This window comes from Idiotropiscis lumnitzeri, chromosome 2, assembly GCF_059441095.1.
Source record: "Idiotropiscis lumnitzeri isolate Australia: NSW breed Sydney's pygmy pipehorse chromosome 2, RoL_Ilum_1.0, whole genome shotgun sequence".
Lineage (NCBI taxonomy): Eukaryota > Metazoa > Chordata > Actinopteri > Syngnathiformes > Syngnathidae > Idiotropiscis > Idiotropiscis lumnitzeri.
This window is the reverse complement of record NC_142392.1, coordinates 36,812,032-36,826,155: the sequence shown is the minus strand read 5'-3', so window position 1 is coordinate 36,826,155 and position 14,124 is coordinate 36,812,032. Positions and strand designations below refer to the sequence as shown.

The 14,124-nt window shown below is 42.0% G+C and overlaps 1 protein-coding gene across 1 annotated transcript; it reads left to right on the top strand.

Moving 5' to 3' along the window:
* The first annotated feature begins 1,590 nt into the window (after positions 1–1,590).
* On the top strand, positions 1,591–11,175 carry LOC148342451 (uncharacterized). Its single transcript, XM_088288810.1, has 2 exons — positions 1,591–2,005; positions 9,138–11,175. Exons 1-2 carry the CDS (start codon positions 1,882–1,884, stop codon positions 10,871–10,873), a joined length of 1,860 nt encoding a protein of 619 aa, XP_088144936.1. The 5' UTR covers positions 1,591–1,881; the 3' UTR covers positions 10,874–11,175.
* Positions 11,176–14,124: the final 2,949 nt, after the last annotated feature.

Here is a 14,124-nt window from a genome sequence, read left to right as displayed (position 1 = left end):
ATCGAGGGACCTAATTGTTGGGACAGAAAAGTGACTGTCCTTATCGAAGCCGGACCGAGATCTTACATTGTGGAAACAAAGGATGGACAAAGAGTGAGGGGGAACTGGAGGAGTCTTCTGAAGGTTCCCGGGAACTGTAAGAAATCTTCTGATGCGGCTGAGGCTGCAAAGAAGGTGGATACATCGAAGGAGCACAGACCTCAACCACCAGCAATTTCTGGGATTACTGAACCTCTTCGAAGATCAACAAGAGTTAGACGACAACCGGACAGGCTGATTGAAAATGTTTAATGTTGTGTGATTGTTGCTAAAATTGTTGTAGAGCTGCTTGTTGTCATAAAAAATGGATAGATATTGTTAAGAAGTGAAAATAATTGATAACAAAACAAAATTATTATAATATTAATAAAAAATAATAATAATGAAAAAAAAGCATAGGCATTGATTAACGTTTGAAAGGGAGATGTAATGACAGCAGTTATATCATTGGCCACTAGTTGGCAGTATTGCCCGATGTGTGTTTTGGTTACCAGACGAACAAGTGTGTCTGCACATAGACGAGAATGCAAGTCAGTAAATTAAGAGACACAAGCTTGCAGCATCACGTTGCCTGCGTGACTTCTGAAGATAGAAGACGGAACATTACAGTAATCATTAAAAAAAACGTATAGTAACCATAAAATTATTTTTAAAAAACGTATCGTAAACATACTAAAGCTGTTGCTTTTTGTTATTTACAAAGAATTTTTGTTTAAAATCCCCCTGGCTCTTCTTTTTGTGTTTTCTATATTATGTACGTATTAGTAGCTGACCTTCCCACAACTCCCTGGCAGAAGGTAGGCACTGATTTTTTTCATATAAGAGAACATTATCAGATTCCCAAGCGTGAAAAAATCCTGAGTGACATGGCAGGTGCTAAGTACTTCAAATTAGATGCATCGCATGGATTTCGGTATTCATAAATGTGTTTGGTTTGCTTCTGTGAATAAAGATTTTAAAAAAAACGTTTTAGTAAATATTTATCATCTCATCAATATTTGCACAACATAGTACTGAGTTTCGAGATCCTCACAATAATAATTCTCAAAATTATATTTCTTAGCAATTTAGCTTAGTTAATGGATATTTTATTGACAATCTAATATCAATCTACAAAGACAGAAAAAGATTGGTGGTGGGGGGGCGCGAATCTTTTTCTTCTTGGTAGGGGCGGGCGTGAAATAATTGAGAAGCACTGCTAGTATTTGCAGACATTATATTCATACAATCTCGCAGCCCGAGTGAAACACAGCATTGTTGCAAGTTCGGGAGGAGAAACTTAAACGTCCCACTGCTGGAGTAGCAGCGGCTTCTCGAGGCAAAGGCGGAAGTGACGTCAGATCTTACGCGCCAATGTGGCGTTATTTTATTTATTTTTTATTTTTTTTTTTTTATCAACCGAATTAAAATATTATATAGAAAATATATTGAAATAGAACAGCCAGGGGTAAAAACATACACACAGGCAAAGAAATATATTTGAAAAATACGTGCTTAAAGCATGACGTCATAAGCAAGCGCGCAGCTTCCGAAGGACCTCGACCACATCCACCGACCCGTCCACACCGGAACAAAAACAGTCCACCGCTAAATTCTTCTGATTTAGTCTGGAACTGACTGTAAATTTCTCACAGAATGTCCAGTGCTACTCTAAAGGACTACGACATAATTCATTAAGTCTTTGTGTCCCGATAACTCATCTTCGCGCGTTGATGCTTTTCGGCGTAGTTAGCTTAGCTTGTTAGCTTAGCTTGTTAGCTTGCTAGCCGCTAACGAAAAGAGGCACATGACTCATCGCCAAGCAGAGATCAAGTGCGGATTTTTTGGAATTATCATTTGAAAATGTGTGCTAGAACGACACCCAAGTACAAAGAGGAACTTTGTGGAATAAAAGAAGAGAACGAGCAACATTTTCAACTGCTGGGCGAAGTTAACAAGCAGCCTCCTGTTGTGCTACACAAAGCAGGTTTGTACCCGTCTTACTCTCATTTGCTTTGGAAAGAACGACTTTCTATCGTTAAAAATATACATAACAACATTAAGTTTTTGGGGGAAATCGTTCACGGTTATTGCCGTTTTATTTTTAAATATTGCCTTTTACTTGCCGGTTTGCTGAACAATTGTTTATGCCAAATGAAATCAGTGCATAAAATAAATGCCAAAGAATAACCATTAGTGGGGGGTCAACTCCGTGTTTTTTTTCCCAGTTTAAAATTTGAACTGATTATTTAACATTTTACTTATTCCGGTTTTTAAATGTTGTTAAAGAAATTAAGTTTGTCATGTCATCATGTTTCAAAACTATGCTGACAGATGTAGTGTACTTTTATATCCACTGTTGGAGTTGAGCCACCGAGAAAATGAGAAACATTTAGTAAATGAATCTTAAAAGCCAAAGTTACTCCAATGCGTGATCGTTTTTTGTACTCAAGAAGAATAGGGTCAAATAAAGACTCAACAACAACTGAATAGAGTTCCAATATTTAGTTTCTTCAATTTCTGGCATTCAGGAAATAGTACAAATACAGATATATGGGCGGCTTTGTCTTCATCTGACGAGAAACTGTACTCAAGACGAGTACTATCGAAAAATGGCGCGCTGATCTCAGCCCAGCCTCACATTTTATAGGAGGCTTTTTATGTCAAGGGTCATGTAGGTTGAATCGGTCGTCCTTGCTCCTTCCCCCGGCCCGGCCCACGTTCCAGGTCCAAGGCTGACCTTCTCAGGCAGAAGGCAGTCTCTCCGTCTCTCCTGCTCACATTCCCCTGTAATCTCGTCAGTGTACAGATTGTGTGGTGTATGTTTTCCCAGATCAGATTATGTTTTTGGTGTTCTTGATCGCGTCCCTGTGACGTCCTCCCCCAACTTGATATGTTTGTATCTTCTATGGCCTATGTGGAGAATGTGTTTTATTGTATTTGTCCATGAAGTGCTATCTGGGGTGTCATCAGTTTGACCTGAGCAGACTGAATCTGTTTGTTCTGAATGAGAGTGTGGGTCATGAAAATACTGTGTGCAATTTTGAGGTCTTACATTTAAACTAAGTCATATAAATTTAGCATACGAATGCATCAGTAAACACCATGACTACAATCCCAGTCAATCTTATCGATGCACTGTACTTCTACATTCATTTGATAAATGTTTTTTGTTTAATCAATGTCGAACATATTCAGTAAATATGAAGCTGCTCAATTAAATAATTGACCTTCTGTCCCGTAAGTGTTTAAAATAATGCCAGCAATCATAATACAATCCTTCAATATTCATGTCAGGTGTGGCCATTCCCGATAAGAAGGGAAGGCCGGAGAGAGGGGACACCTTTCCCTTTTTGCTTTTTGGGGAGACTTCTTTTGACATCAGCACGTGACAAAAATAATCAAAATGGCTGTGTCAGAGAATTTTTTTCCATCACCAATTCTGCCATGCTCGGCGACCTGTCCGGAGGGAAGCTGAGCCAGACCCACACATCAACAACAAAATATACCACATTTTTGGCGTCACAAACAGGATTCTTGCTCCATTGATGGTCTCAAGGGTGCTGGGGCGCAGGCGTTCAACAGCCGGCCGGCTGAACTTTAGGTGAGATGCTTTTACTCACAATGGGTGTTGTGCGCCTGTGTCCAAGCGGTCGGGGCTTTTGGGGTCCTTAAAGAAAGCTTGTGCGTGTGGGTCTGCTGGCTGATTGGTCATGGAAAATGTCCCTGTGTTAGTTTCAATTATTGTTTAAACAAGAGGCCTCTATAATGATTAAGACATTAAAAGATGTCAAAGTAACCGCACTGTGAAAGAACATACGAAAATGTATTAAAAAATAAATAAATAAATGAAAAAAAATAATGATAGGAACTATGTAAATGGGGACTAGCGCGGGAGAAATGTGCAGAAGATAAAGAAAAGAAAGGTCTAGTGGTTAAAGAGATGAGAACTAAGAAGTGTAAAACTATAGCTATAGACAACATAGTCGTGAATAAGCTCAGTTTGAGCACAGACCCTGGCCACGGTGTAAATTTTAGCAGGAAAATTATGAGCTGATAATAGAAATAATGAAGAGAAGCACACTTCCACATATCGTATTGGGCACTTTGTGGCATGGAACACAGTAAGGATCGAGGCGTACCGTTGTGTGGAGGGCCTGGGGCTGAGCCGACAGTTTCGCTGGTACGTAGCAAGAGATACGCTGTTCAGATACGTACCCTATGATTACTCGTGTTCTGGTCGGATAATTCTGTCAGGGTCTTGCCAGCGAAACGCTGGGAAGAAGGTGGCAGGACTCTCCAAACGCGGACACAGGAAAATCAGTTTAACAAAGAGTGTTTATTGATTCACAATAGTGGAAGTCCAATCATCAATTAAGGCAAATATATCTATCTTAGCATTACATCCGTCGATAAATCAGGAGAAAACACAAAGCGCTGGCGGAGAAAAGCGCACACCAGGAAGGAGATAAACGACGGAACAAAAAGCGCTTGCACCGGCAAGGAAAAGGAAAAACGATCAACATAAATAGCTTGCCAAAAGGGCAAGAGGGAAAACCAATTGGAGAAAACGGGGAACAAAAAGAGACAGGGCAATAGCTTGCAAAATGTGGAACACAAAGAGATCGCAAGAGCAAAAATGCATGAACAAGAGAACAATCGATACCAGGGTCATGAACGTGAGCAGTGCAGGAAAATTATCCGACGCCGGGCAGTCAGTGTAGGTGGCTTAAATAGTGTGTGTAATTAGTCAGTGGATGGATGTCAGGTGCGGCGCCGGTGGGCTGGTCTCCCACTCGTGATGACGCGGGCGGAGTCGGTTGTCGGAGGAGACGCCTCTGCTCAGCTGAGAAACATAAACAAAAGTGCACATGGCAGGGAGGTGACGAAAACAACAACAAAACAGGCGTGACCGGCACGGGTCACGACAACTGGGGGAAGCAGTTAATCCAGCAGCCGACGCATGCAGCTCCCATTGCGTCTGCTCTTTCCATTTCCGCTGCTCCTGGGCCAGGTTCTGGTGACGCAGTGCCCACAGCAGGCTTGTTGTCCGCACCTGCCGGTCAACAAGGTCACGTAACAGAAGTAGGGGTGGTTATAGACATGGGTTGTGAGTGGGACGTGCTTTTGCTGTGGGTTGTGGGGTCACTGGGTGATGAGCGGTCCAAACCGAGCCACTTCCTGAAATGTGTCAGCCTGTGGTCCAGCGCCATGCCTGACACAAAGAGCTCCACTAGCACGGGGGCGCCATCGCTACCCCCTCCTCCGACAACGCTTCGGTGGCTTCCAAACGCACAGTTGACGCCTCAACCCGATTGGGACCACATTCCACGATAGGGGTGCCCGCGGAGCCTCCGCATTCAAGGACTCGCAGGTCTTGGCATTCCGTTGACGACTGATGGACAACAGTTTTTGATGGTGGAACAAGATATTCCACGCTTTGCAAGCTCCCTCTGCATATCCCAGTGAGCAACAACACTGTCACCCTTGTGGGACTCTTGAGATTGGCCGAGTCACTGCCATGGACCGAACCCGCACCTGTGAAACACTGGAATTCGAGTGGGACTGAATTTCCAGAAGGGACTGAATTTGACTGTGCACTTCCGCCGGGGGAAGCATATGTTGTCCTCCGTTCCAGCAGATTAGGCAGCTCTGAGACCAGGGTGGTGTTTCAGCACCCATTACGAATTCCTCTGTTATGGAACATTTTCCGAATTTCTCAGCACTGTGGTAGACAATGAATGGGTCACTCTGAAGCGAAAGCTCTGTTTGCGTCTCTGCCAGAGGGGTCGTGGACCCGGGGTCTCACTGACGTTGTGCTCTGCTCCACAGCGTCTCCAATTTGTTTTTGCTATATCTGCGCCTTCCCCATTTGACAGAGTTAATGCCGGCACACCTTGGGGGCAAAGGGGGGCATTCCGGCCATAATGGCTGGGATGAGGACTGCACTGCTCTTGGTGCCCTCCACATCCTGGAATGGACTCTTTCCTGTGGAAAATGGATTTCATTGGCATCTCTGGTGCTCAATTTTTGTGTGGAGTGTGTCTGCTTGTTGTATTTCAGGTGAAGTGTAGATGGAGTTGGATGCAGACTGGAATCTCACTTGGAGCAAGCGACGAGGAGGACTCCTATGAGGGTCATAGGATGTGGACGTGATCATCTGAAACAATACTGTTTGCAAGAGCTCGTCGGTGACGAGGGGTTGGCAGCTCTCGAGCGAGACGATGCCATGGGATTCTCACGCTGGAGCGTGGCCTCAACTATGTTTTTGCATATCATTTGACTCGTGTTTGTGTTTTGTATGTTAATGTGTCTTGTCCTATCATGCTTTTATTACGCTGTGGATTTATTCTGTTCTGTAACGGTGTTCCTTCATCCTACTTGCCTTGTGGATGCAGGTTCACTAGAAAGTGTTAGCAAGGATCTCCCTCTTTTCCCCCACTCTTTCGAAGGGGGTTGGGGGGGGGGTTCACCCGAGGTTTGGAGAAGCTTTGATGCCTCCATATGGACTGCACTGGAAATTGTTAGTCTGACTGCCGGTTTGCTTAAAGATCTATCATTGCGGGGGGATCTCCTTCGTGACCGAGGTGGTTGATTTGGGATTTTTTGGAATTATTGCTGGATTTATGTGTGGTCCTGCAGGAGGTGTTAGAGTGACACCAGGGAGCAATTTGGCCATACACTTAGTTTTCCTAGTTAAACTACCCTTATGTAGCATGCCTTGAGCATGATTTAGGTTTTAGTCAATTAGGTTTCCCAAATTTTAGACAATGGATTCATATAAAAGGTTGGAATGGGATTTTTGGTGACATGCTGGTGTCGTTTTTGCTTTATCAGGACAAGATTGCCTCGAGGAGGAAATATGTAGTGTATTTTTTTATTCACTTTTATGAACATTTTAGTAATTCTCTTTAACGATGAGGGGATTGGAGACTAAAGAAGTGACCAGTTTTGGTTTTGAAATTCCAATGTGAACGAGATAGTGTCCAGGAGGACAAAAGGCTTGACCAGCTCTAGGTGTGGAGCACTCGAGGTGATAGAAGCAGTCAAGATGGCACCGGAAGGCCACTTCAAAGAGCAACCACATCTGCTCTCGCCGTAGGGAGCTTTGAGGGCAAAATCGAAGACTAGTACAATGAGAATGCATATGCAACAAGGTAAAGTTAGACATTCATGTCCGGTGTGGCCATTCCCGATAAGAAGGAACGTGAGGGGACACCCTTTCCCTTTTCTCTTTTTTGGGGAGACTTCTTTTGACATCAGCATGTGACGAAAATAAAATCTCTTTCGAACCAAAATGGCTGTGTCAGAGAGGTTCTTTCCATCACCAATTCTGTCATGCCCAGCGACCTGTGCGGAGGGAAGCTGAGCCAGACCCACACATCAACAACTAAATATACCACACAGGTTAATAGAAGGTCACAAAAACATGGACCTCTTAAACAGGAAAACGTGAGTTCAGCGGTAACAGGGTTGTGTCTATGCTGGCAGTTTAGCAGGAAGCAACAAAAACAGATGCACGTCTTTAACCGTGTTTGACAGGAAACCGTTTAGCTCGCATTTAACAGAATTGTGACCCAAACATGTCTTGTAAGCTGAAACCGTTCGAACAACAGGAAGCGTGTGGACGGGTGTGATAAAGTCAAAGTGTTCATGTTTTTCCATTCTTTATGAGTTTGCATATTCAAATTGCTTTGCTGTGCTTCAATAAAACGCCGCACAAGAGCGGGAACGCTTTTCTCTTTGGCGGACTGCTCCTCGCAAGTGACAAAGACAATCTTGGCTGGGTGATTCATTTATGAAGGCGTGTCTCGTTTTTGAAAACTTCTTTGACAAATCTTGTTCAAGCAATTCCTTATGGAATGATTCAATCTGACTCTAAAAACTGTACACACTGGGGCAAAATGATCAATGGCGGTTGATGAATTTTCGTGGATATAACACAAAGGATTACGATTTTTAAAAAATCAAGTACGTGTTGGTCTTATTTATGAAAATTTTACTGGCTCGGTCAATGAACCTCGGGTGGGCCTGCACCGTTTTGTGCACATGTGCATAGTTTCACCTCATCCAAACATTTAAAATAAATTTAATGCATCCATCCAGGGTTGCACGGATCTCATCAGTGAACAAGCGCATGCTGTAAGGAATGCATCTGCATCTTTGGCTTACTATGGGTTTAAAAAGGGAGAATGTCACAACCCCCTGTTCTACCAGGGCCCCTTTAATTCTTTCAGGTATCCAGATTATAATGGAACCAAAAAGTACCCACGATGAAACTACAGTGGAACCTCGGTTCTCGACCATAATCCGTTCCTGAACCCTGTTCGAAAAGCGAATTGTTCGAACACCGAAACCATTCCTTTGCTGCTTGCACTGACTTTCTTTGGAGGCATGATTAGGGGCTAAAACACTTCGTACACCTATATAAAACGCGAGAGCAAAACGCAGCACGTCCGCACGCGACAACAGTTGGTCACGAAGAGAGAGATAGAGCGATCTACACCCGTACGCCGTTCAGCATCCCACCCTCGCGTGCGCACTCACGCGTCGTACCGGCGTTTGAACTCCGAGGTTTGTTCGAACTGCGAAGCAAGAATTTCTCTTTTTTGTTGTTCGAACTCCGATTAGTTCGACCTCAGAGTCGTTCGAGAACCGAGGTTCCACTGTATCTCTGAATGCAAAATGAAAAACTTGTAAAGATATTTCACTTGAAGGATTCCTATTCTATTAATGACATAAAGTTGTGATGGCCCCCATCAATATGTTAGGGTCCCACAACAGGTGTTCCATCAGACGCACACAATAGCCTGTGTGTGCTAACTTCAGCTCGCTTCCAGAAACGTCTGTGACTCTGTCCGGAATGAAATTGGGCATCAGCCGCAATGTGCTTCCTTTTTAAATGCTCGTTTATCACCGTTGTGCTGCGAAAGGGAGGTTTACATCGTAGGACGGAATTTTGTGAAGTGTCCCCATGGTCGGGTCCAAGTTGGGGTTGCACGCATTGCTCCGTGTGCGGCAGGCACAAGGCAAGGTAGTACGGTAGAAACAATATTAGACAAAGTCACCGCTTGAGGTTTGACTTGACCAAACCAAATTTGTCTATTTGTGTCCTACAGACGTCAGTGAAAACGATCTCCGTTCTGTGAAAGAGGAGCCAGACTTGACTCGCATCAAAAAGGAAGAGGAGGAGGAGATTAACAAGTCACCACTGAACTTAGTCCCTATAAAGACTGAAGATGAAAACAAGGATGAGAGTGAGGACAACAGAGGGGCGGAACCTCCAAGCGGCAGCTCAAGTCATCACGTGACAACAGAAGGTGATGAAGACCACTGGGGGCCATCACAAGCACAAAATGAGGACACATTATCAGACGCTCATGACGATGATGATGATGATGACGATGATGGGCAAGCCATAGGTGAAAGGGCACGTCACACTGACTCATTAACTTCAAAGTTGTCTTTAAAACCGCACACAAGAACACACAGTGGAGAAAAAACATTTTCATGCTCATTTTGTCGCAAAAGCTTCTCACAAAAGGCACAATTTACAAGGCACACAAGAACACACAGTGGAGAGAAGCCTTTTTCATGCTCGGTTTGTGGCAAAGGATTCTCTCAAAAGGCACATTTAACAGAACACACAAGAATACACAGTGGAGAGAAGCCTTTTTCATGCTCGGTTTGTGGCAAAAGCTTTTCTTTAAAGTCATATTTAATAAAACACACAACAATACACAGTGGAGAAAAACATTTTTCCTGCTCAGTTTGCGGAAAAAGTTTCTCTCAAAAGTCACATTTAACAGAACACACAAGAACACACAGTGGAGAGAAGCCTTTTTCCTGCTCAGTTTGTGGCAAAAGCTTTTCTTTAAAGTCATATTTAAGAAAACACACAACAATACACAGTGGAGAAAAACCTTTTTCCTGCTCAGTTTGTGGAAAACACTTCTCCATAAACTCAAGTTTAACAGAACACTCAAGAACACACAGTGGAGAAAAACCTTTTTTCTGCTCAATTTGTAGGAAAAGTTTCTCTCAAAAGTCACGATTAACAGAACATACAAGAACACACAGTGGTGAAAAACCTTTTTCCTGCTCAATTTGTGGAAAGAATTTCTATCGTAAGTCGCATTTAATAAAACACACAACCATCCATAGTGGAGAAAAACCTTTTTCTTGCTCAGTTTGTGGCAAAATCTTCTCTCAAAAGTCTAATTTAACAATCCACACAAGAATACACAGTGGAGAAAAACCTTTTTCTTGCTCAGTTTGTGGCAAAAGCTTCTCTCAAAAGTCTAATTTAACAACTCACTCAAGAACACACAGTGGAGAAAAACCTTTTTTCTGCTCAATTTGTAGGAAAAGTTTCTCTCAAAAGTCACGATTAACAGAACATACAAGAACACACAGTGGTGAAAAACCTTTTTCCTGCTCAATTTGTGGAAAGAATTTCTATCGTAAGTCGCATTTAATAAAACACACAACCATCCATAGTGGAGAAAAACCTTTTTCTTGCTCAGTTTGTGGCAAAATCTTCTCTCAACAGTCTAATTTAACAATCCACACAAGAAAACACAGTGGAGAAAAACCTTTTTCTTGCTCAGTTTGTGGCAAAAGCTTCTCTCAAAAGTCTAATTTAACAATCCACTTAAGAACACACAGTGGAGAAAAGCCTTTTTCCTGCTCAGTTTGTGGAAAGAGTTTCTATCGTAAGTCGCTTTTAACGAACCACACAAGAACACACAGTGGAGAAAAGCCATTCAGTTGCAGCGTTTGTGCTAAAAAATTCTTCACTAAACAGGGTGCTGAGAGTCACAATTGTGCTGGTGAGAATTGCAGCAATCCTTGAAGCTTAAAAAAAAAAAAAAAAAAAAACGGAAGGAATTGACTCTTTGTGGTAAGATGTAAATGTGATTTTGAATAAAATATGATAAATTTAATTTTGAAAAGCTCTGAGTGATGATGAGTTGTTTTGTTTTTATATCAAACATTATCAATGAAATTAATTACCTTTTCCTGGAACAACATTTGTTAACGTTATGCTTTTCAGTTGTCTTTTTAATCGTACTTAATGGAAAAGGTGTGAGAAGAAACTGTGCTTATGAAATCGTTGCCTTCCACAATCATCAATAAAATCACTTGTTCCACTTGCTCAACTGGCCTTCATTACGCTGTGTGAAAAGGTGAAAAACTGAACAAGAAGTTGAACTCGAAAAAGAACAAGAAAGACAAACGCAAATCGGCTCAGTTTCTCTCAAAGGTTTTGGTATGTCAGGAGTTGGCAGCTTGATGGTGACTGGAGTCAACGTTTATTTGTCACCACTGAGGAGATGATTCGCATCACGCAGTTCGTTGCTGCTGCTGTCTGAATTGGACCCGGGTGGCTACACGCGAGCGTCCCTGAATTTCACCGGCGGATCTTCAGCTATCCCACGTCTGACCCCAGATTGTTGTGGAATTTTCAGCAGTAAGGGAAGATCAATGAGATAGTCTGCAAAATAAATTGTCTTTTGGGTCAGTCTGCAGAGTGATCTCAGTGGGAGAAGTGCGTGGGAAGATACTGATGCACACAGGAAGATGAAGATTTATTTGACAGTGGAATCTTAAAACAGAGATATTTTTTCTGCATTGAGCATACTTATCAGTCAAAGTTGTGTTGTACAAGAAGCGAAAGGCACTTTCTTCAAAAGCAGGTGGCCACAATAAATAACAAAAACCTTACTTGCTAAATAGTTTTCCATAACATTAAGATTGAACAAAATAGTGACACGAATAGTTAAAAAGAAACGATTAAACATTGAATACTAAATTATTACTAAAACAGTTGAATGAATCTTGAAATAATAGTGAATCGGCGTAGTTTAATGAATACTGAGACGAATAATGAAATATTTAAGTGCTTATATCAACACTGAAATCATTTTTAACACTAATATTTAGATATTTAGATAAAACAGTGACGTATTTTAATTTAAAATTCGCAATAACGTCACTGGCGAAAAACCCTGTAAAAAGGCAAAGGTGCAAACATGTTGACATAAAGTATCATTTTATCATATCAACTGATAATAATAGGGAAATACATTTGGAATACTGTCCAGCCGACGACATGGTGTCAGATGTTTTAACAAAACCAGCAACAAAAGTAAAATTCAATACATCTCTCAAGTTCATATTTGGGAACTAAAATGTTTGGTCAAATGCATACGGTTTAAATCTTTCGTTTTTTCTTTTTTCAAATCGTACGTTTTTACAATGTTTAGAAGAAGATAACAATTATTTGCATCGCAAATGGCGACATCTGTCGGTGAGTTGGTGACAGTGCTCCACAAAGTCAGCAGCCAATCATATCACAGCGGGGTGTGTCCTATTCTTCCGCTTGAGTGCTGAACAAACTGCAGTCTTCACGCAGGAGATCTATTCAGCACTACTTGAAAAAAAAGACGCCATCTTTCATTCGTCTCGTCGAACAAAGAGAAGCTCACGAGTTATCGCCAAGCAGAGATCAAGTGCGGATTTGTTGGGATTGGCGTTTGAAAATGTGTGCAAGAACGACACCCAATTACAAAGAGGAACTTTGTGGAATAAAAGAAGAGAACGAGCAACATCTTCAACTGCTGGGCGAAGGTTGCAAGCAGCCTCGTGTTGTGCTACTACACAAAGCAGGTTTGTACACGTCTTACTCTCATTTGCTTTGTAAAGAACGACTTTCTATCATTAGAAATATGCATCACAACATTAAGTTGTTTGGGGAAATGCGTTCAAGGTTAATTGCCTCTCTCATGTCTTGAATAGACATTAATGTTTCACAAGTTTGTTTAAGTCAAAGATTTTGAATTTGTTCACCTTTCCTCATAAGCAAGTACATTATTTTTGTTCTCTTGGTGCCGTTGGAATTTAACTCTAAGTCTGTAGCATAACTTTTACCAAATTATTCGAATTAATTATCTGACTCCATTAATGATTAACCAAACATGACCGACATTCATCCAACAATTATGCGCGCTCGTTTTGAGAGAAAGACGACCAGGAAGCCGGCAACTTCACACAGGAGCCGATTTATTCCTCACAGGAGATCTAGTACAAAAGCCCTCTCAACACAGTTCTGCGCGCCTCTGTACCCAACAGAAGACAAAGTTTTGTTACCTCTTTTGGATTTCACCTGGACGGGTAGTATTGATAACACATAGTCCTGTTTACCGATCCCAGTCAACCCACTGGACTGAATTGACACCACAGCACCGTCCGTCTCTGACACTTTCTAAATCAACATCGGCCTGTGTTGAACTTATTTGCTTCGTTTGGGAATAAATATGCAACAAGGTAGGGTGCTTCTTATTGCATACTCTACACACCAAACGTCCTTTGCATTCTCTGCTTCTGTGCCCAATGCACAAACAACCAAAGCACATTCCTTTTTCCTTCAAAAAAGACATCTTTTCGACTTGCGTCTTTTTATCCAATAGAAGGCAAACATCCAAAGAATGTCCAGCTCCACAAAACAAGCATGCCTTTACAGGTCAGTTCTTCTCCATTTTATTTACAGGCTCCATTTTCTTTTCCACATGTAGTGGCAAAGCTACTCCCTTTAGCTTTGGTACCAGTCCGAAATGTCACAGCTTTAAACTCTCTTTTTCCTGTTGCAGGCAAATCTTGTATATCTCCAAAGAGAGGATCACTTGCAATCTTAACTTGCTTCTCCACAAACTCCACAATGTCATGAAATGTGGCTCTGCGATGGTACGTTTCTTGCAGATGGCAGACCACACTTCTCCACTTATCTCTAAGCTCGTAAGGCAGTTTTTTAACCATAATTTGCATATTGGTGGGCACGTTTAGGTCACCTACAGAATCTCCCGTTGAATTACAGCATTCACAAAGCAATAAACTGTAGGCCTGCAATGCCTTGAGATTTTCTCCCTTTATCAAAGGCCATGAAAGTACCTTGTCCATGTATGCAGAAGCTACTTTAAACGGATCTCCAAAATGTTCTTGTAGCAAAGCCTTCGCTTTAATGAATCCACGAGAAGGTGGCAGATGTTGACAGCTTCGGACCAGATCCAGGGACTGGCCTCTGATATATTGCTCGAGGTAGTACAA